The sequence below is a fragment of the Hipposideros armiger genome, unplaced genomic scaffold (assembly GCF_001890085.2).
Source record: "Hipposideros armiger isolate ML-2016 unplaced genomic scaffold, ASM189008v1 scaffold_776, whole genome shotgun sequence".
NCBI lineage: Eukaryota > Metazoa > Chordata > Mammalia > Chiroptera > Hipposideridae > Hipposideros > Hipposideros armiger.
The window spans coordinates 540,060-565,762 of NW_017732126.1; the positions used below are offsets into that span (position 1 = coordinate 540,060).

Here is a 25,703-nt window from a genome sequence, read left to right on the forward strand (position 1 = left end):
ACACAGGGAAGGAAATCAGGGGCCAAATGTCATGTTCAGCGGGGTACCCCCCCCTTCTTTCAGATGTTGGCTGTGCGAAGGACTCCCTCGGTGAGTTCCTCCAGCACACCTTATCTCCAGCACTGCTCTATCTGCCTTTGGGGGACCCACAGCTACTCCCTCCCTGTGAAACCCCCTTTAGAATACAAAAGCTCTATAGAAGAGCCTGAGATGAGAGCAGCACCAGAGCCTCACTTGGCAAACAGGCTTTCAGAGATGAAAGCACAGCTTAGACATCTATATCCATACAATGACCACCATATTTCAGGAAGTCGTGCCCTGAGGTGAGGCAAACCTATTCTCCTCCTCTTACATCCAAGACAAACACCCCTCAAACATTCCAGACTTCCGACTCCTTAATTAGTTGTGTTATGAGCTTTTATTTAAAAAGCACATCTAATACAAGTATAGTTTCGCAGATACAAGTTTTCACTTTGTATTCTACAAAAGTCTTTGAATATTATTCTCTTTACAAAATGGACCTTACAAAAATACTGACAATTTAATGTTTTTATACAGTTTTCCCTAGTTGCAGTTATTTCTTTTACTGTAAAACAATGTCTACCACAGAACTATGATATTTTAGTTGATATTAAACAAAATTAACTCAATGCTTTTTTAAGCAGCTAATGTAAATAACACAGGTCGAGACACAGTTTATAATCATAGTGGATATAGCTAAAATTGTTTCAGAAATAATATTTTACATAGTTAACTTTTAATGTTTTATACATTATTTATATAATATTTATATATAAAAATCATAGCTTGCTATAAGTTGAAATGAAAAGGACGGCTTCTGTGGTAAGAATGTGCTTGTAGTTGATCCATGTGGTTACATTAGCCCTTTGAAAGGTTTGCATCCAAGATTTGAAAGCATTTCTTCTTTCCTCTTTTCCTCAAATGTTCAGTAGAAGGGGTCCCTGTCTACTACCTAGAGTGGGACCTTGTGTGGTGGGAGGACACTTATGGATAGAGGATGAGGAAAACTCTTTACGGAGATTTAACCCATGTGTTCTGCCCAGCAGAACCTATCAAGAACTGTCCTAGAGATCAACCCCAAGACCATAGTGCTTTACACAGCTTAGCAAGATAGACTCCCATAGAGACCCTCGTCAGCTCCATTATCGAGAAGGGCAGCCGCTCAGGCATGAGACCGTCTGCTACTCTGGCTCATTCTGACTTGGAGTAGCCAAAAGGTTGGTTCATTTTTCATTCTTGCCCCTTCACTCCCTCCTGTCTTGTACGGAAGGCTGCTTTCCATCAGCTGGTGGCAGACCATGCCTTGGCTCATCTCCAGACCCTCACAGGAAATCCCGGTGGGTACAGAGCAAGGATTTCAAGGGAGAAAGCAGTAACTGAAGCTAACCGTTACTAAGAGTGTGCAAGTGCCCGGGTGATTGATGTACATAACATCAGTATTCTGCAACCGCCGTTTCAACATCACAGGATGATGCGTCCAAAGACAAATGAGGGCCTGTGCCCTCCATCTCTTCTGAAATTGTGCTATTTGTGAAATTCACTCATCCACAAAGAGTCTCCTAATCACTAGTGTGGAGGGATGTGGTGCTGGCCTCTGAGCTGGGACGTGAGTGATAAGGCCTTCGGTCTGGGAATTGGAATTCAGGATCTGATCACTTGACTGAGCAAACTGGCTCTTTCTTTATACTTTAAAAACAAACAAAAACTTCCTGAACCAAAGTCACAGTAGAGATAGAGTGGTGTGGACAAAGAGAGGCACAGGAGGGGAGCCCCCCCCACAATGGCTATTTTCTGGGTTCAGTGCTATTTCTGGCATTGTGTGCTACGATGTGAATTTGAGCTTTTCTCACAGGCCTGGGGTGCCTCCGTCACAAAAGTGACCGTCAGACTCTACTCAAAACATTTTAGTGTCTGTTCCAGAACAAGCCGGTGTTCACTAGAACATGAACACTTCAACCAATTGCACATCCAGGGTTCCGGCACTTGGTGTTAGTTTGCTGTTGTTTCCATATAGGTGAGAACTACCTATTTTGGAAGGCCACAAAAGTAAGACTTTTTTTTTTTTTTCTTTTTAAAATCAGTCGGGCAAAAAGTTTTTCCCTACATTCTACTGTCTGATGAGATTGGAGAGCAGCAAGAACTTGCTGTCAGCAGTCATTTTACAAAAACAGCTCAGGAGGTGGGTGGCACCTACACCATGTTGTGGTGATTGTTCCTGTCAATAATGTCCACAGGTGAGAGGATTTCCTTCCTGATAGCAGGTGGAGGCAGGGAGAGTGTCATCTTGGTCTTGAAGAGGTCGGACACGAAGAAAACCTAGAAGCACAAATCAAGAGATCCAAATTAGTAACGGAGACATCTGGGATTTGGGACAAGCAAAGGGAAAGTGGTTAAGAGCATGGACTTTAGGGAAAGGGGGCCCTAAACCATAGATCTCTGAATAGGGAAGCACCATAGAGGTCATTTTGTCCAACCCTTTTTGCACACATAGGGAAACCGAGGCCTAGAGGAGGGCCGTGACATGCCCAGGTTGCACAGGAATAGAATTCAGTTCCATCAGTTCCCAGCCCAGTGCACCATATTATCTGCAACCCTCACTTCCTTATTTCTCAAAGCAAATGAACAGCAATGAAAGATAAGTTCCTAAACAAAGGAAGCAAGGCATAATTAGCCAGTCATTCATCCACGATACTTTCCCTTTCCTCACAAAAGACTCTAGAGTGTAACCCAAAGAGATCAGCCAATAGGAACTCCCATCAGCCAAGAGTTGGAGTAAGGAAGCAGCTATGACGACTTTTCCTGGAAGCCCAGTGATAGCAACAGTTTGATGGGGGTCAAGGAGCCAGCGCCTCGTTGCTGAGGGAGTCAGCAACTAACCCAGGGGAAAGGTCGATGAAAACTCGCCTATCACTCATCTCAAGGCCTTCCTTCCTCCCTCTGAGCATGCGACCTCACTGAGTCTCTCGTGAATTATTGAGAAACATTTACTAAACACCCACTTGTGAGGGCATAAGGATGGCTCAGGCATAGTTCCTGTCTCAATTAGCTTCTGACGAAAGATTTAAGAACTTCTGATGAGTTACCAGAGTATGAACAATTTATGCCTTGTATTACATGGCCAAATAAATACACAGTCATCCATTTGAGCCATTTAGCAACAGGAGTCTGTATTAAGTCACCATAAGTGGCACCTATCAGTCATGTAATGTAATAGGAAACATATGGCTGCATTTTGAAATGGGGACCAAAACACTTTCAAAGTTCCTCTGTCTAACAGCTTTCTGGATAGAAAAGTCTTTGTCCTGCAGAGGGTCATGTGCTCACAATTGATGATGGCACTGTGACTTCATTCTGGACACATTCTAGGCAAATGAAGTTCTTAATAAGAGTTCACCAACACCAAGTCTCTAGCAGCCAGGACCTGGCTGCACTAAGGACTTGATTTGTTTGTTGAACCAATTGCCACAATGTCCCATCTCTAAACATTAGATCAATCAACAAAATGCCACAAAAAACACAGCAAGAAATTGGTGATGCTGATTACCCCAGGAGAACTGGGTGACCAGAAGACAAAAGTGAAACTGAGACTTACTGGTCACCATAAAACCCTTGATACCTTTTGAATTTTGTACCCATTACATATACGACTTCCTCAAACATTTAATTATTGTCTTTTTGTAATAATAATTTTAAAAGATAATAAGTAGGAAAAGAAGGCCAGGCTATTTCTATGCTACTATAAAAAAGTGAAATATTAGCCAAGGAATTTAAGATTTTAATATATTTACAGTGTAAGCGCTATTGAATTAGCACTTCGCAAAGGAAACAAAATTAAGCTTTGTGTCCCTGTCTTTTCTAAGGAGCTATGAGAACTGGGGCACAGAGAGATGTGTCTCCTAGCCAAACTTGAGAACCGGGAAGAACCAGGTCTGTACTCATCCCTGCCAGGAGGCTCTGGGCTCCCGTCTTAAGAACATTTACAAGAGATCAGAGAAGGGGTTTTCACATGCCTCCAGTGTAAGGAAATACTAATGAGCATGATTCAAGTTAACTGTGGAGGTAAATAAACTTTTCAACTCTTCTCTGACAGCTACAGAGCCAATACATAGCCTCATCTCTACCTGGAAATTACCTTCCCCTCCCGGCCCTTCACTGTGCCCTAAGGAAGGTTTTGATCAATTCTTCCAAGGCTGGCTTTCCAATACCACTCCTTCCAGTCTGGCAGCTACAGCTCCACCAGACCAAGGCTCCTCCTGCTCTCATTTCTGAGAGGTCTTTCTCCCAGCCTCATCCCATCTGCTGAGGGCAAATATAGCAAGGGACAGTCTCCACACCCCCAAACAAACAGACCCCCTTCAAGATTTTGACAACACCTTCATTTATTGGATTATGTCCCAATTTTAATTTTCTGAGGGCGTAGCTATTAGACACTAGAGTTTCCGTTTCCTAACTGCATGATAGGGAGAATATAAAGGTTAAAGGCAGCAATGTACTTGAGAAGACCTACACCTGTGTGTGTCCGGTACATAGTCCAAGGAAAGGTGTTCCTTTCTGTAATGCTCTGGGCGCCAAAGCAATAACTGGACCTAGAGGTCTCCATGCCCTCTCACGTCTCTAAAACTCTGCTTATCAGGCTTTCTTCCTAGATCGGAGGCTCGCTTTATGAGGATGGAACCCTGGACCAAATCCCCCTATATCACCCACAGCACTCAGCACTGAGCTTTGGACACACCAGGGGCTCAATAAATGTTTGTTGTTGATTTCTAAACACCTCTCTACTGGAAGTAAGCACTCTGGCCCTTGGATCCTGTTGGCACATACAATGCCTACAGAGTTCAGGGGAACCACATTCTCACACGCCATGTGCACACAGCCACGCGGCAAGATGAAAAGTTGAGTCGGGGCCAACAGAATCCCCCCCCCCCATCTACCCCCAAGCTGTATTTCACTTTCAGCGTGGTTTGAAGTTACACAAACACTTTTTTGGGACCATAAAACATGGTCCTGTCAAGACTCAAACGGGGCTCAGTCTTCCTAATGCTTGAACAGCAGAGCACCAAAAGGACTTGTAAGAGTGGAAACTTCTTGGCTTGGAGCAGTTCCATTTCCTGCAGAAGATGATCTCTACCCAGAAAGAAAACCCAGAGGCCCAGGTGGGGAAGGGTCTACATAAATTAGAGAGCTATCTTAGGGTTATGGAAAAACCCGCTCCCAGCCCCAGTCCCACTCCACAGATCTTCTCTGTCTTAAAAAAGAACACATTAGACAACAGTCTCAGTAAACACGAGAATCCATACCTGAAGCACTAAGAGGAGTTGCACGTTACACGACCCTGAGCACATGCTTTCAATTCCACCTCTCCTCTTGTCTGCATTTTAGAAATTGCTTTGTTTTTGAAAAATGCAATCAGTAAACACTTATTGAACATCTGCTTTGTGCCAAGCCCTGAGATTATAAAAACAAATATACACAAGACAGACTCCTTTGCCCTCCACGAGCTCACAGGGCAATGAGGGAGCGATCCAGGTAAACAGGCCACTACAATGCAGTGTTTTAAGGACTGCGATAGGGGGAAGCCAGGGTGTTAAAAAAGCACAGAGAGTGTGGCCTCCAACCCAGGCCGAAGGGGAGGGGAGAAGGCTTTAGAAGGCTTTCCCCAAAGGAGGTATATTTGAGTTTAGCTTTGAAGGATAAGTAGGAGTTAGCCAGGTGGTGAATGCCAGGAATGTTGTTCTAGGCAAAAAGAGCAGTGTGTACAGAGGCACAGCAGTGAGAGGGACAGACAGCGCAGCATGTTCGGCAGCTGCAGGAGGCTTGGCTTGGCTAGGGCCAAGCGGTGGATGAGGCCGGAGAGGACCAAGCCTCCTAGGACACATTAAGGAATTCGGACCTTATCTCCTTGGCCTGGGGAGCTGCTCTCAAGGCCGAAATGGGAGCAGCACATTGGGAAGACTTGCACTGAGATGATGATGGCATTTAAGATGGAAAAGGCGTTAGAAAGGGTGCAGAGAGCCCGAAGGCAGTGCCACCAATCAGGACACCATTGCAGAATCCAGAAGATAGTGAGTCCTGAACTATAACCATGCTGTGACGACAAAAAAGAAGAGATGAGAGATGATTTTTAAAATGTTGAAGACAGAAGTACAGTGGGTAGCGGTGGTGTGCGTGTGTGTAGGAGGAGGTGATGCTTTTCTGTCCAGTTCTGTTTTCACCTCTAGAAATCTCTGCACTTGTTCCCATCAAAACTCTTTAACCTGGGGAAACTATGCTAGTGAAACAAATTGTAACGGTGCTTCCCTTTGCCTTCTAATATTCTGACGTCCTCTGAGAGTGTCTTGGGGAAGTGGTTCTGACCTCCTCCTGAGGCAGAATGGAAGACTATCCTGTGATCTGATTCACCCAAGCACTCAGGACAAGGTAGCCCTTCTGTCCAGAGCAAGACTCCACACAAACAAGGCAACTCCAGGCTGGAGGGATCCCACTCACGGTGAGGAGGTGCTAAGACATGTACAGGAAGTCTCCTCGCAAATGGTGACTATCGTTATTATAGCATCATGTCACCATCACCCACTCCCCATCCAACACACACAGCACTGGTAAAAGCTTTGCTTTTTACAGTAGAACAACAGACTGGTCTTCAAATCCAAGTTTTGCCATTTTCAGCAAAATATCTAAAGGAGGAATACATGACGTACTTCAGAGGGTTACTCTAAGGATTACATGACGTAACAAAAGGCACCATTGTGACACATCGCCGGGTGCCCAGTGCAAGGTTAATAAATGGGAGCCATTCTCACTGGCTTGTATGTTCAGTGCCTACCCACACAGCGTGACTTCTCTTCTTCCTCGCGTGTGGAAAGTGAAGGCAGAGAAAGAACTAGAAAAAAAGGAAAAGGAGAGAGCGGCAAATAGGAATGATTACGATGTGTGAGCATGTGACAGCCTGTACAGATTCAAGCAGGACATGAAGACCATGTACGAATGGGAATTTTCCATCGGACAGATAAGGGCTTACTTACGCTCAAAGCCCTATAATTTCTGGGGCTATTTTAGAGAATGAGTCAGCACAATCAACAAGGAAGAAGCTCTGAAGTCTTGTTGCCGTCATTCACCGGCTCTAGAGAGGCCGGCCTCCCAGAGCAAGCACAGCCCAGCCCTGCTGGGGTGCTGCCTGGCTGGGACTCCCCAAGAACCACGCTGGACAGAAACAAGAAGTCTGGTGGTAGCCAGGTTTCCATTCCCATTGCTGCGAATGGCCAAGTCAGCAAATTCTCAGGGTCATTGTAAGGGCAGGTTACGAGAACGAAATTGTCCTTTAAATGTTCCTGGAGTCCCTGAGTGTTTCAACTCCTGAGAGAGTGTAAGCGAACTCCTTGAAGATAGGAATCAGGTCTTTTTTCATCAGGATTTTTACAAGCCCCTGTTGAGCTTCGATGCCAGCACAAATCAGATAAGTATAAAGGCAGAAAAAGTTTGGAATGTTAGAAAGAAAAAGAAGACGCCTGAGAGTTATCTACTCTGGTATTTCTCAAAGTCATCCTCAGAATATCTATTTCAGAATCAGCTTGTGCTTCTTGAAAAAGCAGATTCCTGGGACCACCCCAGGCCTACTGAAAGTGTGGCCTGGAATCCGCATTGAACAAACACTACCGGTGCTTATAATGCAGGCTAAAGTTAGGAGAACCGTTAGTGGACACTCTATAGGGATGAACAGATTGGCTCAAATCCGAGATCTGCCACTTTATGGCTATGTGTCTTGGATGTCTTGTAATCTCTTTGAGAGCAGCTCCTTTACTTGTATACTGGGCTTCATTAATACCTTCCTCAAGCAACCCTTACCTTTTCTCTTTGGTACCCACACTGAACTTTCAATGACCTTCTTCTGTCTTAGCATTGGGCATAGGCTGTAATGCATAATGCTTTCAATGCTGTCATGTTTCCCCTTCAGACTGTGAGCTGCTCAAGGGAATGAACTGTGCCCAGAGCCCGGCAGTTGTAGCCCTCAATAAATCTAGTCCACTCTCCAAGTGAGGAGACACACCACGCACTGCTCCTTTTGCACACATCCCCAAGCCTTGGCCCTGGGATTTCCTTCTGGCATCCTGCTCTCCTATAATAAGCAATCTATAGATTAAGGGATAGTTTTCTTTGTAGGCGAAAGCCTTGGGACCTGGCTCACCTGCATACCCTAAGTGTAATAAGTGTCTGAAGAAAAGCCCTTTTTGGCAGCCCTGTATTTTGACTAAATGGGAGATGCCTGATTGCAATCATTACTTCAACATGTACCGCAATAAAGAGCTTTCAGTGGCTTTTGCCACTGGGAATTTGTATGATTTCCTAATGTATCGGAGAGGGAACATGATGGGGTAGAAAGAATGTCACACTAAGAGTCAGGGTCTAGTCCCAAAATTGCTACTACTGTGTGACCCGTGGTAAGTCATACACTTGTCTAGGCTTGACGTTATACAAAATGAAGAAGAGGTTTTTGATTTCAGATGATGGATCTGCACTGTATTTTGTGCAAATGTTACTTAAAAATCTACCTTTCCATCGCTATTGGAAGGCTCAAATGGAAGAATTTATGTGAAAACACTTCTAAAAAGCTATTCATATCCTACCTCACTTACCATCATTCATGATCATCTTGCTACGGAGGGATGTAAAGGAAGTTAGTCTCAGAAAAAGGCGAGTTTGGAGCAGCAGAGGGGAGACAGCTGCGGGCAGTTCTAAAGGAGAATAGGGATCTGTGTCGTGTCTTGCCAAGGAGCCTTACAGGAAGGCACTTCTAGGCTATCATGAAAAAGGGTCTTCGGTAAGGAGGACTCAGGGCACTGACAGCTCTGTCAAGGGGGTGCTAGATCTAGCAGGAGCCAGAGTGCAGGAATGTGGTACCCACGGATGACAGGGGCCGGTCAAAGGCAGGGAGCCCCACTCCCAGAAATCCTACATTTTCAAGCTGAAAGAGTGAAGGGAAGCATTGTTTTTATTTATTTTTTTATTGACCTCAACTCCCCCATTATCCCACAAGCTCTATTGTTTTGAATTCCTAGGGTCAGAGGACATACCATACTGTCACCTGTCTCCAAGTCTGTGTTACTTCTTCTGCATGAAATGCCTTATCTTTTGCATCTCACAGTAAATGGCCACTCATCTTTCAAGAATCATCTCCTCTAGAAATTTTTTCTAGCCTTCTAACAGCCTCAAGAAGAATGAACCTTCCCCTCTCTTGTGCCCTCACTGTCCCCAGTAGAGGGTACCATCCTAGCAGACGCGCCCTTCAAATGCACGTTTATTCACATACCTGTCCACCCCCCATTAGTGTTTTCCAAAATATATGTCACTCATCATTAGTAAGTTACAGAATCAATATACTGGGTGGTTACCACCAGCATTCTTAAAGGTTAAATTAAAAATATTAGAATGCATCACACACAGTAAGGGTAAGTCTTATTTTGGGAAATATTTTAGTTATGTTTGAGTGTCTCCATTGGGTTATGATGTAAAAGGTATTTATTATCGATTGTGATAAAGTCTTGGAAAGCTATTGCACTCTACGCTCCTTAAGGACCAACTCTTTTCAGAGCCAAATCTTTAAACACAACCTAGTATTTAACACATAGCACACATTCAATCAATGTGTTGCATGTGCCAAGCACGGTACATCTTTTATTCATTGAATTCTTAATCCAAAGATTGTATAAAGTTATTACCATACCCACTTCATAGAATGGGAAAAGGTTGCTGAGAGGACATGACTTGCCCCATATGCCTAACTAGCAAGTGCCAGGAATACAACTCCCGTTTCTGAGTCACTGCCTTATCGTCTACCGCATCCATCTCAGCAGGGGAATGCAAAAGATTTTAAAAGGACTCTGCAAACTGTAGAATACTATTAGATTGTCAGAAAAGTCACGACACATTTTTGCAATAAGTAACATAGAAAAAATATGTCATGACTTTTCCGACAACCTAATAACACTGCAAAGATACTGCCATCCTCTACTGGGGGCCAACATTTATCTCTGCTTCCTTCTCTCCCCCACATCCACATTCCTGGCACCCCTGCCCGCTTGACAGTGAGGGCCTGAGTGGGCAAAGAGCTAGGCTTTTGCAGGTCCAGAAGAGATTCGGGAACTCATATCATCGATTCCCCTGTGTCCAGGCAGAGTAGAATAAACCCAGTGGAACTAGGTGGTAATCGCTCCTGTTGAAGAAAAGGCATCTCACAAATTCATGGCATAGACCAAGCATGTTTGGAGTTGACTGTTTCAGTCCTGTGAGGTAGACTCAAGACCCCTGGGATCTGGTTCCTACTCTGCCACTGTGTCTCTGAGCATGTCACACACTCTCTCTCTCTGCCCCCCCAGTTTCCTTTTGAGGGAGTTGTCATCACTGAACTTCTCTTCACATTCACATTCTTGCTTGTCTCTTTACCTCACTGGGGCAAAGACAAAGAAAACCCTCGCCCTTCCCTACATCCTAGAGGAAGACAGCAGCGCAAAAAAAAGAGCCACTGCTAGCAGAGCCCCGCCCCCGGGAAGAGGAAAACCAGGAAAGACTCTGCTGCGTGTTTATGAATTTCATGAGCAGCTGCTTCCTCTGCCAAACCCATAGCAATGGCAGCCTGGCCCTGCCCTGACCCCTCCCAGGGCCCCATAATTTGCCATCTGTTAGAGGGTCAAGGGAGGAGGTGACCAGATAGGCAAGTTGTCACCAGATAGGAAATGAACTGATGTCTGTCTCTTCATCTGAGTCCCTGGGTTACTCCAGGGGGTGGGCATGGTTAGCACAGCTGAAAAGTCCACATCTTGGTAGAGCTGTGTGTGTGTGTGTGTGTGTGTGTGTGTGTGTGTGTGTGTGTAGGTGGGAAGGGTACTGGGAAGGTCAGTATGTGCCTGTGTTTACCTTGGCCTGTCTGTCTGTGTGTGTCTGTGGTTCTGAGTGCAGGTGAGAAATGGAGACGATGTGTCTGGGTTCAACTGGGTCTGTCCATGTGCCTCCGTCTCTCTGGGTGCTGGGTCTCTGCTTTTGTCCTGTGCACCTCCATTCACCTGTGTGGATGCACGCATCAGTGTGCAGGCCTACCTGACCCTAAGTGCCCATGTCTTCATATTGAGTCATGGCGTCATGTATGTTTTCTGTCTGTGTTGGGTGCCATTGTCTCCCTCTCTGAAAAGAGTTAGTTCAGCTAGGGAGCAGTGGGGGAGGAAACTAACCCCACTCCTGTTGGGCATGTGATTTTCGTCTAGACATGTCTGTTTGCTGTGGCAGGATTTACTCTCAACAGACTTGGGAAAGGGCTTGGCTGTCGTGGCCTGTTGCCTAAGGCTCTGCAGTGACTCAGCCAACATTCTAGGTGGTGCACTGCAACTCACTGGGGGCTTAATGCCATGTCATTGTCTCCAAGTAGAGGCCACCTTCATGGGCATTACAGGGAGAGGGTTTCATCTGAGAAGGCAGGTCCAGCTCAGTTATTACCAAATCCGCTGTGCCGCAGGATCTCTGTGGGAGCAGGTCATGGGGCTCCAATGGCAGGGCCTCCGAGATCAATTCACAGTTGAGGAAACTTGGCTCAGAGGGGAAGTGTCTTTCTGTAGGTCATAAGCTAATTCATCACTCATTCTTTAATGAATGCTTATCAAGCACCTATTGTGTCAGCCACTCTGCTAAGTAATGAGAATAAATAAGCAGAAAGTTAAGCCACAGATTCTGCTATTGAGGCACCCACAATCTAGCTGGGGAGACAGCCCTATGAGCGGGCAATTACGACAGGGCCAGGCTGAATGCCACAGCACGAAAAACATGCAAGGGCCATGGGAGCACTAGATGACAGATTAATTCTCTTTCAGGGAAGACAGAGGGAGGGTGTGGTACGCTAAACAATGGCCTGCAAAGGCGTCCATGTGCCAACCCCCAGAACCTGCAAATATGTTACCTTACATAGCTAATTAGATTTTGCAGGTGTCATGAAGTTAAAGATCTCGCGATGGGGGGAGTACACTGGATTATGCAGGTGAGCCCAATGTAATCACACCGGTCCTCATAAGAGGAAGGCAGGAGAGTCAAAATCACAGGACATGTGATGATGGAAATAGAGGCCAGAGAGAATGAAAAAAAGTGATTTGAAGATGCTATGCTGCTAGTGTTGAAGGTGCAGAAAGGGGCCACAAACCAAAGAACAAGGTCAGCCTCTAGAAGCTGGACAAGGGAAGGAAACGGATTCTCGCAGAAGGAATGCAGCCCTGCCAACACCTTGACTCTTTAGCCCAGTGAGACCTCTTTTGGTCTTCAGATGGCCTCTTGGTTCCCCAGACCCATCTCCGCTCAAGCCGGGGTCCCGAGCTTTCCTTCTGTCTTCCTTACAATCAAAACCTGGACGACAGAGCTTATGACGGGACAGGACCCACTGCCTTCTCATCCCTAAGCGGAGCCTTCGCGAGCTCCTATGCTGACTAGCCAGCTACAGCTTCCTTCCCTGGCCTCTCAGGTGGCTTAAATGAAGTGGGTCACTCAGCGCTGTGATTTCAGAGCCACTCAGGACCATGAGCTCCTGAGTACCAGGCTGGGAGTTAGGTATTTGGAGAAAAATACTAAGATTCAGTCCCTGCTCTCATGTGTTCACAACTAAGGGGGCAAAAGACAAGGAAAAATATTTACTACCCCTTTCCAAACCATGTTTACACTGTAAAACAGGCTTTCAAACTCAAAGCGATGAGTAGGTCAGCCCATAGGGTTGGGAAAGCCCTTGTGATACCCATAAATTAGGCTCTTTACTCAGCTGTCTATGCTGCTTATGCCTCGGGTTAACTTTGGCTGACCTCGGACCAGTGACCATCCCACCTTGCCAAGTGTGGAGGGTAAAACTTTGGCGTCAGTGAGCATCTGGGAGCATCTGTCAACTAGCTCTGACCTTGGCTGGCTTAAGCCTCAGTCATCGCTTTGAGCCTCAGTTACCTCATCTGGAATACGGCTTCCTGGTCCTAAAAGGAAACAATGGGTAAAGGATCTACAACGTGCCAGCACACAGTAGGTCCTACAAATGCTAGGACCAAATTCCTATCCCGTGCTATAGTGGCCCAACAGGATAAAAGTCAGATCCTTATTTCCCTTCCTGAAAAAGTAACCCTGGTCGTCGTGGACAGTTTGTCTAATTGTGCATGGCCAGGGCTCCAGGATATAACAGAGAGGAAGGCTATGAAGGATTCCCCCCATCTTTTAATGTTTTTTAATTGGGGGTGCAGGAGACTCTAATTAGGGCAGTGGCGCCAAGAAGGAAACACCACAGCAGACCCTGTGGGCCTCCTCCTGCAGAGAAGGGCATAGCCAGCAAAGGGTTACCCTTTAGTGCATACGCCCATCCCCCACTGTCACTTCACATTAAAGGGCCAAGCATCAGAGAACAAGCTGGTCAGTGACAGCTGCTCTCATTAGCAGCTACCTCTCCCAATTTCTCACCCTTCTTGCCTTGGCTGAAAAAAAAAAAAAAAAAGTAATGAATAAAGCCATCAAAACAGCCAGCCCCTTAGGTTAGGATTCCCATGCCAGGTTGGCAGGCAGCTCAGATGCTACTTCCGGTGTGGTGCCCACTCTGATTGCCCCAACTCTCAGTTCCTCTTCTTGCCTACTGCACACAGGGTCAAGCCCTCGTCTGCCTGCTGAAGCACCCTGTCTGTGTCTCCTTTACAGCTCCACATTGTACTGCAACTCCTGTGCTTGGCCTGGCTGTGGGAGCAACTAGGCTGGGATTTCCTTAGGAGCAAGAGCTATGCCTTATTCTCCCCTCTGTGTTCATGAGAATGTCCCTGGACAGTGTTCTCAGGAGAGGGCAGATCATCTCACTGACTCTGGCTTTGTGCTGATTAAGCACATTTACTTACTTTGAGCTAAGATCCCTGAGCTTATGTATGTTACATATATGTATGTTACATATGGTCCCTGCCCCCAAAACACCCCGTCTAAAGGGAGACACACATCAACAATTTCAACGCAGATAAATGCTATCATAGAAGAGTGGTTGCTACAGGGTGATGTGGGGCTGCAGCCAGGGTTAGAAATCAGGAAAGGACAAGGGCTGGTCTACTTCTCTCTATTGTTCATGATTCTTACTGTGAATGAGCAAGGGTTATACTAACAACAACACAACCTACACGGTGTGCTGTTGAAACATCCAGCCGTTACTGTATTCTGGGATTCCTGATAGCTCAGGGTGAGCTCCCCTGAGGAGGGCCCAGGAAGGCACAGTATTAGAATAGGTGTTCAGTTATGTTTGCTAAATTATCCCCTGAAACTTTTAGGAAAAGCAGAGATTCCTGAGGAGACGGAGGCTCAGAGAGGTGGAACCCCTTATCACACCCAAACTGGAATCAGAGATTAAGTATGTGAAAAGGGTAACCCCTTCATTGGGGATAAAACAAAATGTGACCCATCCCAAGGCCATCTTCTAGGGAGCTCTGTGACTTGATTGGTAAGGTCTTAGTCTTCACCAAATCCTCTCTTTTCCAGCCAACATTGAGGTTAGGGTCTGACCAAGTCACCCTAAAGGTCACAGTGGGACAGACAGAAGTTTCCAAGAAGCTGAGAAGTTCTACTCAATAGTTTAAGTGTCCACCAAAGCAGCATGTGAGCACTATGAGTCAGGGACTTATACTTGACATGTGACGTGGGGCAAGTTTCTTCCCTTCTCAAACCCTAAAATGTCCTCATCAATAAAGTGAGAGTTGGATAAGATCTAAGATCTCTTCCATTTGCAATATTCTATGAGCCCAAACCTGCCATTGTTTATGGGACAGAGGATTTACAGACCCTGTTGGATCAAAACTCTCAGGCTTGAAAGAAGCAGTAATTATTCTCATTTTACTGAAGGGGTCCTGGGTAGGGTGACTCTTGAGATACCAAATGAGAAAAGGGCTGAGAGCTCCCCAGCTTTGGTCACTGAGCTGGAAACATTTAACACGCAGGCAGTCCAGAGCTCCGCTTGTATACTGAGGACAAGATGCTACTTACTATGCAGCAGGCCACCAGGGCTCCTTGAGCAAATCCTGCTAGGACATCGCTGGGATGGTGCTTGTGGTCAGATACCCGGGACAGTCCTGTGTAAAAGGCCATCATGATCAGGGTGAACTGCAGGAGGGGCCGGAGCAGGCGGGCACCTCGCCAAGTGAAGCGGGCCTGCAGGTACAGCTGGAGGGTGGAGAGAAAATGAACAGACACTAAGTGACTTGCCACTCGCCTTCATTACAATACCAAGTCGACGCATACTACATTTCCACTAAATGCAGCCAGCCATCTGGGCCTCGGGCATGGCATGTTGTAGAAAGAACATTCAACTTGGACATGACCACAAGCCGCTTATTTAAACCTTGAGCATTAGTTCTTGTACTGAAAAAATAAGGAAAATGGAGCTTTTCTAGGGCAATAAGCTAGAGACAGCCAAGGAAGGCAATATATGAGAACAGTTTTAGCACACTGCCTGGCATGTATTAGACACTTCATAAATTTTCTCTTCTTCTTGATTGAAACCAATTAAAGAATACTAACCAGGGTTAGTCAGTGCATTTGTGTGTTTTCCTGGACAATACTGTTATGCAATCCATATACTGCCTGCCTCTTAGGGTTGCCATGGAAATAAGATATATGATGAGAAGGGAAGGTTATCAAGTGAGTAGTCACGAGGAGATGCTTCTGCTTTGGAAGAAAGCAACTCTATCAAAGGATTAGTTTCTCAGGCCCTACTTGAGGGTGTGGATTTTGAATTAGTAAGTAAGGAAACACATAAACCCACCAGACAATGCCACAGCGCTTTCAAACAGAGGTTGACAGACACTGGGCTGGGTGGGGTAGGAGAGTAACCTGAAGAAAATGGAAGAAAAAAAAACACCTCTGACCAAAGCAAAGAAGTCGAAATGACGTCAACTGGGCATTGTCCCCCATAGTTATCTTGCTGCAGTTTCCGTTCTAACCTCTGGGCACAACCTACTTTCCAGGTTCCTGTGGGAACTTGGGAAATGAGGGGGAAGAAGCAATGGGACAAGGGCAACTTCCGACTACAAATCAAAGCAAAACACTCAGAGAGACCAGGAGAAGGAAAGAGAGTGGAGGGGAGGGGGCTGATGGCCTAAAGATAGACCTGTGACAGTGGTAAATGCGTGACTCTGCCCTTCCTGAGACAAACGGACATTTTCCTTCTGGTGGTCAGCAAAGAGCACGCCAGAGGCCAGTCCTGAGTAGACAGAAGAGTGGAAGATTCCGGAGCCACTCTTATTCGTGTAGGCAGAGTGTCTAGCACGGAATCCTCTATTTCAAAAATCCAAGACTGAAAAACAGCAGGAAACTATAATCATTGTGAAATTACATGAATGTATCATTGGGAAATCTAAGAATAAGAAATGGAAAAATAATAGAGAATTAATCGATGCTGTTGGTTGCTAAACAAGTAACAAAAAACAAACAAACAATGGTTTTTCATATATAAAAAAAATAACCAGTTAAAAATCTAAAAGAGGTAAAGTCACTGTAATAGCAAAGATGATTAAATAAACAAAATAAATAGTAATGAACTTACAAAGAATCACATAGGGCCTTGATGAAATAAGGGGCATAAAGGACCATTTGAATAAATAGACAGCTAGAATTTCTCTTTATAAGAACACTCGTTTTTAGAACATTTAGCTCATAAACTCATGAATTAACATGTAAATTCAATCAGATTCCCCCCATGGATATCCCATCAAGATTGGGAGAGAAAAAAACCTGAAAAAATTCTAAAAATAACCTAAAAGGCCAAACCTGTGGAATGAGGGAGGAATACAATAAAATAAAACAAAACAAAATAAGCAAGCAAGCAAGCTAGATACCACGATCGGTGCGCAAGACACACAAATGAGAAGTTATAATTCCTGCCTTATGGAGCACACAGTTGGGGAGATACAGGAAAGCAGAAATAAGTATACTATGGGTTTTATAGGAACTAAGTCAAAGGGATGCTTGACTTGAATCCTAAAGATGAATAGTGTTTGGTAGGAGGTGAGGGACAGTAGTGAGGGCTGTGCATTCCAGGCAGAGTGATGACTTAGAAGCCAGCAGAGTTCCAGAGCACTTCCTGTAGTTCCATACAGCTGAAGACGGTGCTTGGGGTGGGGAGGGAGTGGAGGTGAGGAGACACAGTGCTAGAGGCAAACAGAGGCCATTTATGAAGGGCATTGGCTGTCAAACTAAGGAACTGGGCCTTCAGTTAGCAAGCCAGTCTTTCCTAAACCATATACTCCATGGAATACTATGGGTCTTTAAAAAAAAGATTGGTACATGCTCTCTACTAAATCCTTCTTTTCATCACTTATTAGATTTATCACTAGTTTTACAGAACATCTACCTGTTGAGTCCCAGGTGGTAAATGTTACTGTAAGCAATGGTGAAGAATTGCATGGTTTGATGCAAGACACTCAGCACCATAAAAAATCGTCTGCAGATCAAAGGCTAGTCCCTCATTTCTGCTGAAATGACCCAACAGCAGATGCTGCAATCACGAATCAAAAGCTCCCTTCCTTTGGGTAGTTGGGATGGGGATGATGTTGGTGTAGCTACAACTCAACCCAAGTCTTTAGGACAATGGCAAGTTCAGAGAACAAGGAATAGTCCATCCATTTGTATTGTGCCCGCTAGGGTCAGATCTCCCTCCAGAAAGTCTTGTTGATGAATGGGGTGTGCTGGGTAACAGAAAGAGCACAGGTTTTCATCAGAAAAACTTAACTGAGCCTCAGTTTTCTCACACATAAAATACATATAACAACCACTCTCACAGGCTGTAGTACAGATTGGTGATAACGTCGACCAAGTGCCTAGAACCATATACTGCTCAATCAACTGATGATTGTATTCTCAAACCACTTTTCTTAAATTGGACCTACTAGCCCCAAGATTTTCTAACTTCCCCCCACTGAAAACTCTACACTGCACACCTTCAGAAAAACGCTTGTTCAAAAATCCTCCAACGCTTCCCCCTGCCTCCTCCATGTAGACTGTAGGTCACGGACTTGGAAATCCGGGTAAGGCACAGGAAGGGTGGGTTTCCAACCCAACAAAGCATACCTCTCCCCTTCCACTGACTCAGATACTCAGGCTGGAGTGTCATAAAAAAAAGAAATAAATACACGAGAGGATCTTGAAGACAGAGGAAAAGGACAGCTATCAGAATAGCTTCAGGAAGACAGTGCCTACAGAGTAGGGAGCCATCGGTAAGGAATCTTTCTAGGAAGCAGTCAGTCATGGGATTATTCTGCTGAGGCGGGGACTTGCCCCTCCCCCACCCCATCCCTCAATAACTATCACATGTATGGAGAAATGTCTCAAGATCGTGGGATTGATCTTGGTGTCTGCAGCTGGGGCTTCAGGGGAAAGAAAGCGCAGCGGTAGTAAAGTGGATTTTGGGGTGAGACAGCCTTTATTCCGGTCCCAGCTCTACTACTTAGTCAGTGTGTCACGTAACTTCTTAAGCCTCCTCGCCTGTGAAATAGGTAGAACAGTACCTCCCTCTCAGGGTTGTCAGGATCAAATGAGACAACATAGGGCTCTGCCTGGCATAAGACGGGCACTCAAGGCCCTATTCCAGAAACCCACGCCACCCTTTGTTTGCCTTGGTAAGTGAGATTTATGCAATGACTGTGGTTGATTTCACCAAAACAAATAAAGTGCTGAAGAAAGATTGAACAGTGACCTTCCACCCAGTGGCTACTTCTGATTTGAGAAGTAAGCCTGTGGCAACAGGCTTTGAGGACCTGATAACTCCGTCCTCCATCCCACACCAATCTAACTGCTAAATGACTCAGATTTTGCTGGTTCACAGCCTCGTTCGCAGGAGCTACTCCAGGTCAGAGGCCTGGGCCTCACGGGGTCGGTGAGCACTTTCTGGAGCATTCCTGCTCCCTTGGAAACCTGAGCCTGGGGCCCTGTGTGGGTGAGGAGGCTCCACGCATGCCCACTCCACAGGGGCAGGGGCCCCTAATTTAGAAGAGGGAGCCAAACCTCCTGACCAACAAGGATGTCATGTCCCTGCCCTGGGCCAGACAGCAAGCAGACTTGCCCAGAATCATAATTCCTGCATGGGTTTTCACAAAGTCCTAGGCACCCTGAAAGAAAGTGGTTAGGCATGGGGTGAGCAGAGCTGGAAAGAAAGCCAGAAAGCCTAAATCACCCTGAGCTCTCACTGTAGTCAGCAGTCCCGACAGCCTGTCTAATCCGTCTTCACTTCCCCATTGGTGGGAAGCTCTCTGGGCTGGGAAAATCCATTTCTCAGCCATCAGTGTGAGATGGCAGAAAATGGAAAGTGTTTGTCCTGCAATCAGAACAACGAGATCTGAATCTTTTCTCTGCTTCATACCAACTGCATGACAAGTCACACTGCTTCTCTGAATTTCTGCTTTCTCATAAGGACATTTGTTCATTAAAGAAAAAAAAAAAACATGTCTATGAAAGAGACAGACATGAATAACATAAGTTCCTTTGTGAAAAAAGAATCTAGTTTTAAAGTCCTTTGCTTATATTAAGATTTTTCATCCAATGGCTAAAACTGCTGATTGCAGATATGATGAAGACTACAATAGACAGGTATATGCCTGCCCTGCCTGCCCCCCCCGCTTGTGAAAGTCTCTGGCACAGAGGACTCACTCCATGAATGGAGTTCTCTTCCTCCTGGTCCTAGCTTTAAAACTGGGGTCCTGTGGAATTTCANATATGCCTGCCCTGCCTGCCCCCCCCCCCCAAAGGATGCTTGTGAAAGTCTCTGGCACAGAGGACTCACTCCATGAATGGAGTTCTCTTCCTCCTGGTCCTAGCTTTAAAACTGGGGTCCTGTGGAATTTCAACAAAACCTCCTTAGAAAGCTCTGGCTGAATTCGAGCCGGCTCCTCTGGTCTGAACCAGCACAGTCAGATGTGGGTGAGTCACACTCCGTTCTTGCTAAGTCATTTGTGTTGCGTTCCACGATTTGCATACTGGTGAAACAGGTCTGTACTGTCCTCTCCCTTCATTTCCATGGCTCTTGGGACAGCTCTGCTAAGAGGCAAAAGGAGGCTTTTGTCCTTCCTTGCGTCCCTGCTTGCTGTCTTCCTGGAAGTGAGTCCAGATCACTGACACCCGCAGGGAGCGAGTTTCTCCCTCTCTCATCTCCTCCATGGCACATGTTTCGCTCTGCTTTATGGGGCCAGTGACTCGTCTACATGGCGCAGACATGGAATTTCTCTCTGCAAAGTTATTCAACTACCTGCAAAATTATTCAACTACTTTCAGGACAAATGAGAAATTTTTTAGTTGACCTTTCTAGTCCATTAGAAGGGAATCAGATTTTGTTTTCTGTCACTATCAGGGAGAGAAAAAGGAACCACCATTTTGCTGAGCACCGTTCTAGATACTGTGCCAGGGGCTTTCAAGGACATAACTTGCAGTTGTCACAATCATCCTGTTAGATGGACACCACTATGCCCATTTCACAGATGAAGAAAACAAGGCCAAAAGAGGCCACGTCACTTGTTCAAGGTAACAAAGAGGCATGATTTACATGAAGTAAGATTTGTCTCTTTCTAAGCTCATGCTCTAACCACAGAACCATCTGGCCTCTTTAGGGAATTAGCGCTTTGCATTCAAAGTATCGGTCTTTTGTATTGCACTTCTAACTTTGGAGAAAAGAACCAACTTGAGGGGACTACACAGCTGTCATTAACTAAAGGACAACCTGCACGGGACATGTGAACTTCAAGCTGCTCTCATTTACCGGTCACATGCTTTTATAACACCCATCTCTGAAACACAGGTGTACAGTTTTTGTAAGAGTTAGAGTAGAACCTCTGAGCGGACCTTAAGGTGCAGAGAGCCTGTGAATTGACTTAGTACATCTCCCAGAAGAGTTAACTGCCCTTTCCTCTGTGCTCTAACCCTTCGTTCCACCCTTAGTCAGAGAACTCATCCAATTGTTTGGCAGTCATGTGCTTTTCAGGCTTTCCACACGAGATAGATGAACTCTTTTGGTGTCCCCGGGAGCTCACACAGGTCTGACACTGGTCACTGAGACTGGAAGGCTAGATGGATGGATGGATGGATGGATGGATGGATGAGATAGAGAGGGACAAAAGGAAAAACATTTGGCACAGTGGTCTATTCCCCTTGGAAACGACACTCTTGTTTCTGCAGAGTTGCAGACACTCCCAGGATCTGTGGGTATGTCTCGTGGGCACACCAGACCTCACCGCTCCAGGATTCCTAACACGTTGAACAAACCTCAATGACTAACAACCACAGGCCGGAGACCATGGCTGTCCGAGTACAACCACTTCCCGGTTTCCCTGGTACCCGACCTATCCTCCGCACATAAACAGTTCTCAGGGGCACCGTGGTAAAGAGTCAATAGGTAAAGAGTTCAGCTAAGAGGCCACAAAGTCCTTCCCTCCACCACACAGGCCCCTTGTGATCTATCAAGTCATTGATGAGGATTCAAACAAAAGTCTGACTGGAATGGAAAGAAGCTTACAGTTTCTCTGGTGGAGATAAACAAAGACGCGAATACACAGTGTGTCAGGGTGAGAAGTTGGGGGTGGGAAATAAAGTAGCAAAGGAAATTAGGGGGTATCGGAGGAGAGGATTGTCATTTTACATAGGGTGTCCAGATGAGGGTGAGGGGGCAAAGCGCAGTGTCCCGGGACAGGAGCACAGCGGGAGCAGAGGGCTTCATCAAACTTGTGAGACGGAAGAGCCGCCAAGGGTCAGCAAACTGCGGCTCGCGAGCCACACGCGGCTCTTTGGGTACGTACATGTGGCTCTGAAGTAAAACTGAAAATGAAAATAAAATCATCATAGTTTCATTTATAATGTTACTTTGAATTTCCCTTATTTGTAAAAATATATGTATGGCTCTCGAATCATTTGTAAATTGTTGTGAGGGACAGGATTGGCTCTTCCAGGGGTCGGCAAACTTTTGAGACTGAACGTACCCAAAGAGCCACATGTGGCTCGTGAGCCGCAGTTTGCCGACTCTTGATCTAGAGGCATGCGCTGCGCAGAAGCTGAGCTGCAAACGGAGGAGCCACCGGCAGATGATCCCACAGGTCTTCTCAACAATGAATGCGCCCTCTACTCCCGGCTTCCTACCAGATCAATGCTGTACTGGAGTGAGTACCTGCAGCTCTCAAAGCATCCTCCTTTTCACCTACACACAGGTAGTCCTTCCAATCCCCCCACCTTCATCCTACTGGAAGCCTTCCCTGGCTTCTGCCACCCTCCACCCCGGGGTAGCCAGCACGATTCTCAGCCTCCAGAATAACCCACGCTCCCCCTTGCCTCTCCCCTGCACAATGAAGAAGGCTGCTGTCACCATCTACCTGCTTCTCCAGACTGAACTCCCCAAGGACTGTGACCACGCCTTACTAATCTCTGGATTCCCACCCCTAGCATGGTGCTTGGTGCATCACAGCCACATGCTAAATATGGGCTGGACGCTGAATATTAAATGCACAGGGATGTTTCCGGAGGGCAGACTCCAGGTCTGCATTAGCTCAGTAGCCCCCGAAGGTGACAGAATGCCTGGCACAACAGAGAAGACAGCAGGTATGCTACATGAATTGGTGCCTGCCCTGCTGTTGGCATTTTATCTGGACGTCCTCAGTCCCTGACTACGGAAGTGCAGGGCCAATCCAGATGTGGTGCTCCTGGGCTTAGGCCAGGGCTCATGGGTAGGAAGCACCATTTATGTTTATATATGCTGTGGGGTTTTTCTCATTAGAATATGCATTAACAAGCCCTAACCTCATCCTTAAGGTTCCGTGCCCAGGGATAATTTGGTGTTTGGGGAATGGTTTTTCCAAGCTAACTATTTTACAAATCAAAACCTAATACGGAGTGCCCTGCAAAGCCATGGGAGGCTCAGCATAGCAGCTGGTGCTGAAAGGCCTGTAGTTAGGGGTGGCTGGTGCTTCTGGGCATTCGCTCTCTTTGAACTCCATGGTAATGTGGGCCTACGTTTGTCCCTGATGGCTTCCCATCAGCAGTTAGGGTAGTTCAAACTTCTTTCAAATAGAACCACAGACATTGAGAGATAAATAGGCACCATCTAATTCCACTCTTTCATATGACAGATGGGGAAAGTGGGGTCTAGAGAAAAGTGGCAATAACTCTGTAAGATAGACATGATTGTCTCCACTTTACAGATGTGTACACTGAGGCTTGAAAGCTAAGTAACCCAATCACTGTTCCATAGCTAGTCACTGGCCAGAATTGTCCAGGTCTGTCTGACTCTAAAGGAAAAAGCTGTTAATGCAACACCCAACCAGTTCAAATGTGATTCTCCCCCAAGACTCCAGGGAAGCTGGGATCACAGGCTGTGTTAACAAAAGCACCCAACTCCAGCACTTCCTGAAGCCCAGCATGAAAGCGTCGGGGGAGGGCCTAAGGGCTTCTCTGATTGGGTGCAGGGTCCACTAATCCTGACAGGCAGCAAACTTACAATAGAAAACATTGCAAAACAGACATTCAAGGGACTGCGATTTCTGTGTAATATTACATAAAAACAGCCCTGACAAAGAGCACTGTCCTTACTTTTTGGCTCTTAGCTCCAGAGGTTGTTTTAGAGGCGCGATAACCTTAGAGTTAGAGCCCTGTGTTTATATGTTATATGTTGTGGGTGTCCGCGAGCTGTGACTGTTGAATGTGTGTATGTTTGCGAGGGCTCCTAAAAGCGTAGGGTGTGTGCATGAGTGAGTGTGTATCATAATGTGCTCGAAAGGTGAAGGATTAAGAGGGCTCTTCTTTCTCCCTGTCTCTTCCTTTCTCCCTCTTTCCTTTCCTTCTTTCCAGGAATATAAAGGCACTGCTATTTTTTCCTCCCTCAGAGAGATGCAAATAAACATTCAATCAAAATATGCTCCTCACCCATGACCCCCACAGAGGCTCTTGCTGTAATCATAGCTGGTAAGGAGGTAATTGAGGTGGGGTGGGGGGGTCAGGGGGTACAGTGAAGGGACCATCTCACCCATTAAAGCAATTTTACAAATGTAATCCCAGTGTTTTGTAAAGGTGCTTAAAGGAGTGCTTATGTGCTGTGTTCCTTCATTTTGTTCCAAGAGAAAAAACAACGGATAACTTTGAAAACAACACTGTACTGTGTGCTCCACAGCTGCCCCAAAGGTAAAGGTGCTGACAGGTTTCTGGTACCTTCTGTGTGCCAGGCACTATGTGGAGCTCACTTTCAGGTAAAATTGAAATCAAAGGCTCATGTTCTTTAATTTGTTCTGCAGGTTCATTTTGTTTTGTTTTTGTAGTGCAGCACAATGAAAAGAACATAAAATGATGCTGGAGTTACAAAGGTCAGCCTTCAAATACCCTTTCTGCCTCTTACTGGAGGTAGACCTTTTACCGCAGAACTTCTCAGATTTAGATTGGTTGGTCTACTTTAAACTGAAAGCAAGGTAATCACAGTGTATCTCATTGGGTTACTGAGAGAATCGAATATTATAGTGTGAGCTCCATACGGTGCCTGGCACACAGAAGGTACCAGAAACCTGTCAGCACCTTTACCTTTGGGGCAGCTGTGGAGCACACAGTGCAGGGTTGCTTTCAAAATTATCCAGTGTTTTTCTCTTGGAAGAAAATGAAGGAATACAGCACATATGCACTCCCTTAAGCACCTTTACAAAACACTGGGATTACATTTGTAAAATTGCTTCCAGCCCTGGGTAAAATATAAAAATGGAACAGGAAACTCAACTAAATATCTTTGCTAAATTATCCTTCCTAAGAGCAAAGCAAAAACAAAAACATCAAGAATGAAGAGAAGTGCTATTCACGAATAAATAAAATCTACATTTAATGTTTTTATAGATTGGGGTCCATCTTTCAGCTCTGCATCCTAGGTAACAGGAAGCCCAGAGGTCTCCAAACTTGTTCAGGATTGGGGGGGGTGGGAAACAAGACAAAAAAACCTAAAGTTTTTTCCAATCCCTAATCATGTTTTTTATATAAGTCAAAATCAAAACGTTCTTTTTCCAAATAGCTTGTGCTCCTCTGAGCTATGTCCGACCTCTCAGCGCCTTCTCTCTCTGTCCTCCCATCAAAGCGGCCGAAAGCAGGAAGTGCCTTGGCACACCAACCTCATTCAAGGGGAGAGGGAAAGCAAGAGGAAAATATTTAACTGACAAAGAGAAACAGATCAGCCACTATCTGCGCAGCAGCTGGCAGGGAGCAGGACATCACCTGCACTGTTCCAGCATCTCCAGGAAGTCAGAGCAGACACGGCCAAGGGAAGAGCAATATGGGGATTCGGATCGTGGCTCCACCACTAGTTGAAGGACCTCCAATGTGCTGCTTAGACTTTCTCTGGGTGTGGTCTCTGGATCCCAGCAATGGGGTAAGGATTTTGATACTTCCCTGTTATTACAAGGTCATGTGTGCTCACGGATGCAGTATTTTGTAAAACATAAAATCACTCTATGTAGTCAGATGACAATGAGTTTTCAAGTCCTTTCATCAGAGGACTAGCATGGCGAACATGGCAAAAAACTTGGCCAGAAGTCTTAAGTTTGAGCAACAGTTCTGGTATCTATGTAAATTCTGGAAGTTCGCTTGAATTCTCTGAGCCTTACTTAGTAATCCTTTCCCACAATATAAATAATATTACTTATGACATAAGGTTCCTGTAAGGATAAATT

At 45.7% G+C, this 25,703-nt stretch overlaps 1 protein-coding gene across 1 annotated transcript in view; it reads right to left on the reverse strand.

Annotated features, from left to right (window-relative positions):
- Window positions 1–399: 399 nt before the first annotated feature.
- Window positions 400–25,703, reverse strand: part of PLPP3 (phospholipid phosphatase 3) — an 80,954-nt gene continuing 55,650 nt past the window's right edge. Inside the window, exons 5-6 of the mRNA XM_019628271.1 lie at window positions 15,025–15,201; window positions 400–2,337 (exon numbers count right to left, since the gene is read on the reverse strand). Coding sequence (XP_019483816.1) covers window positions 2,212–2,337; window positions 15,025–15,201 — 303 coding nt within the window. The 3' untranslated portion in view covers window positions 400–2,211. The remainder of the gene's footprint in view (window positions 2,338–15,024; window positions 15,202–25,703) is intronic.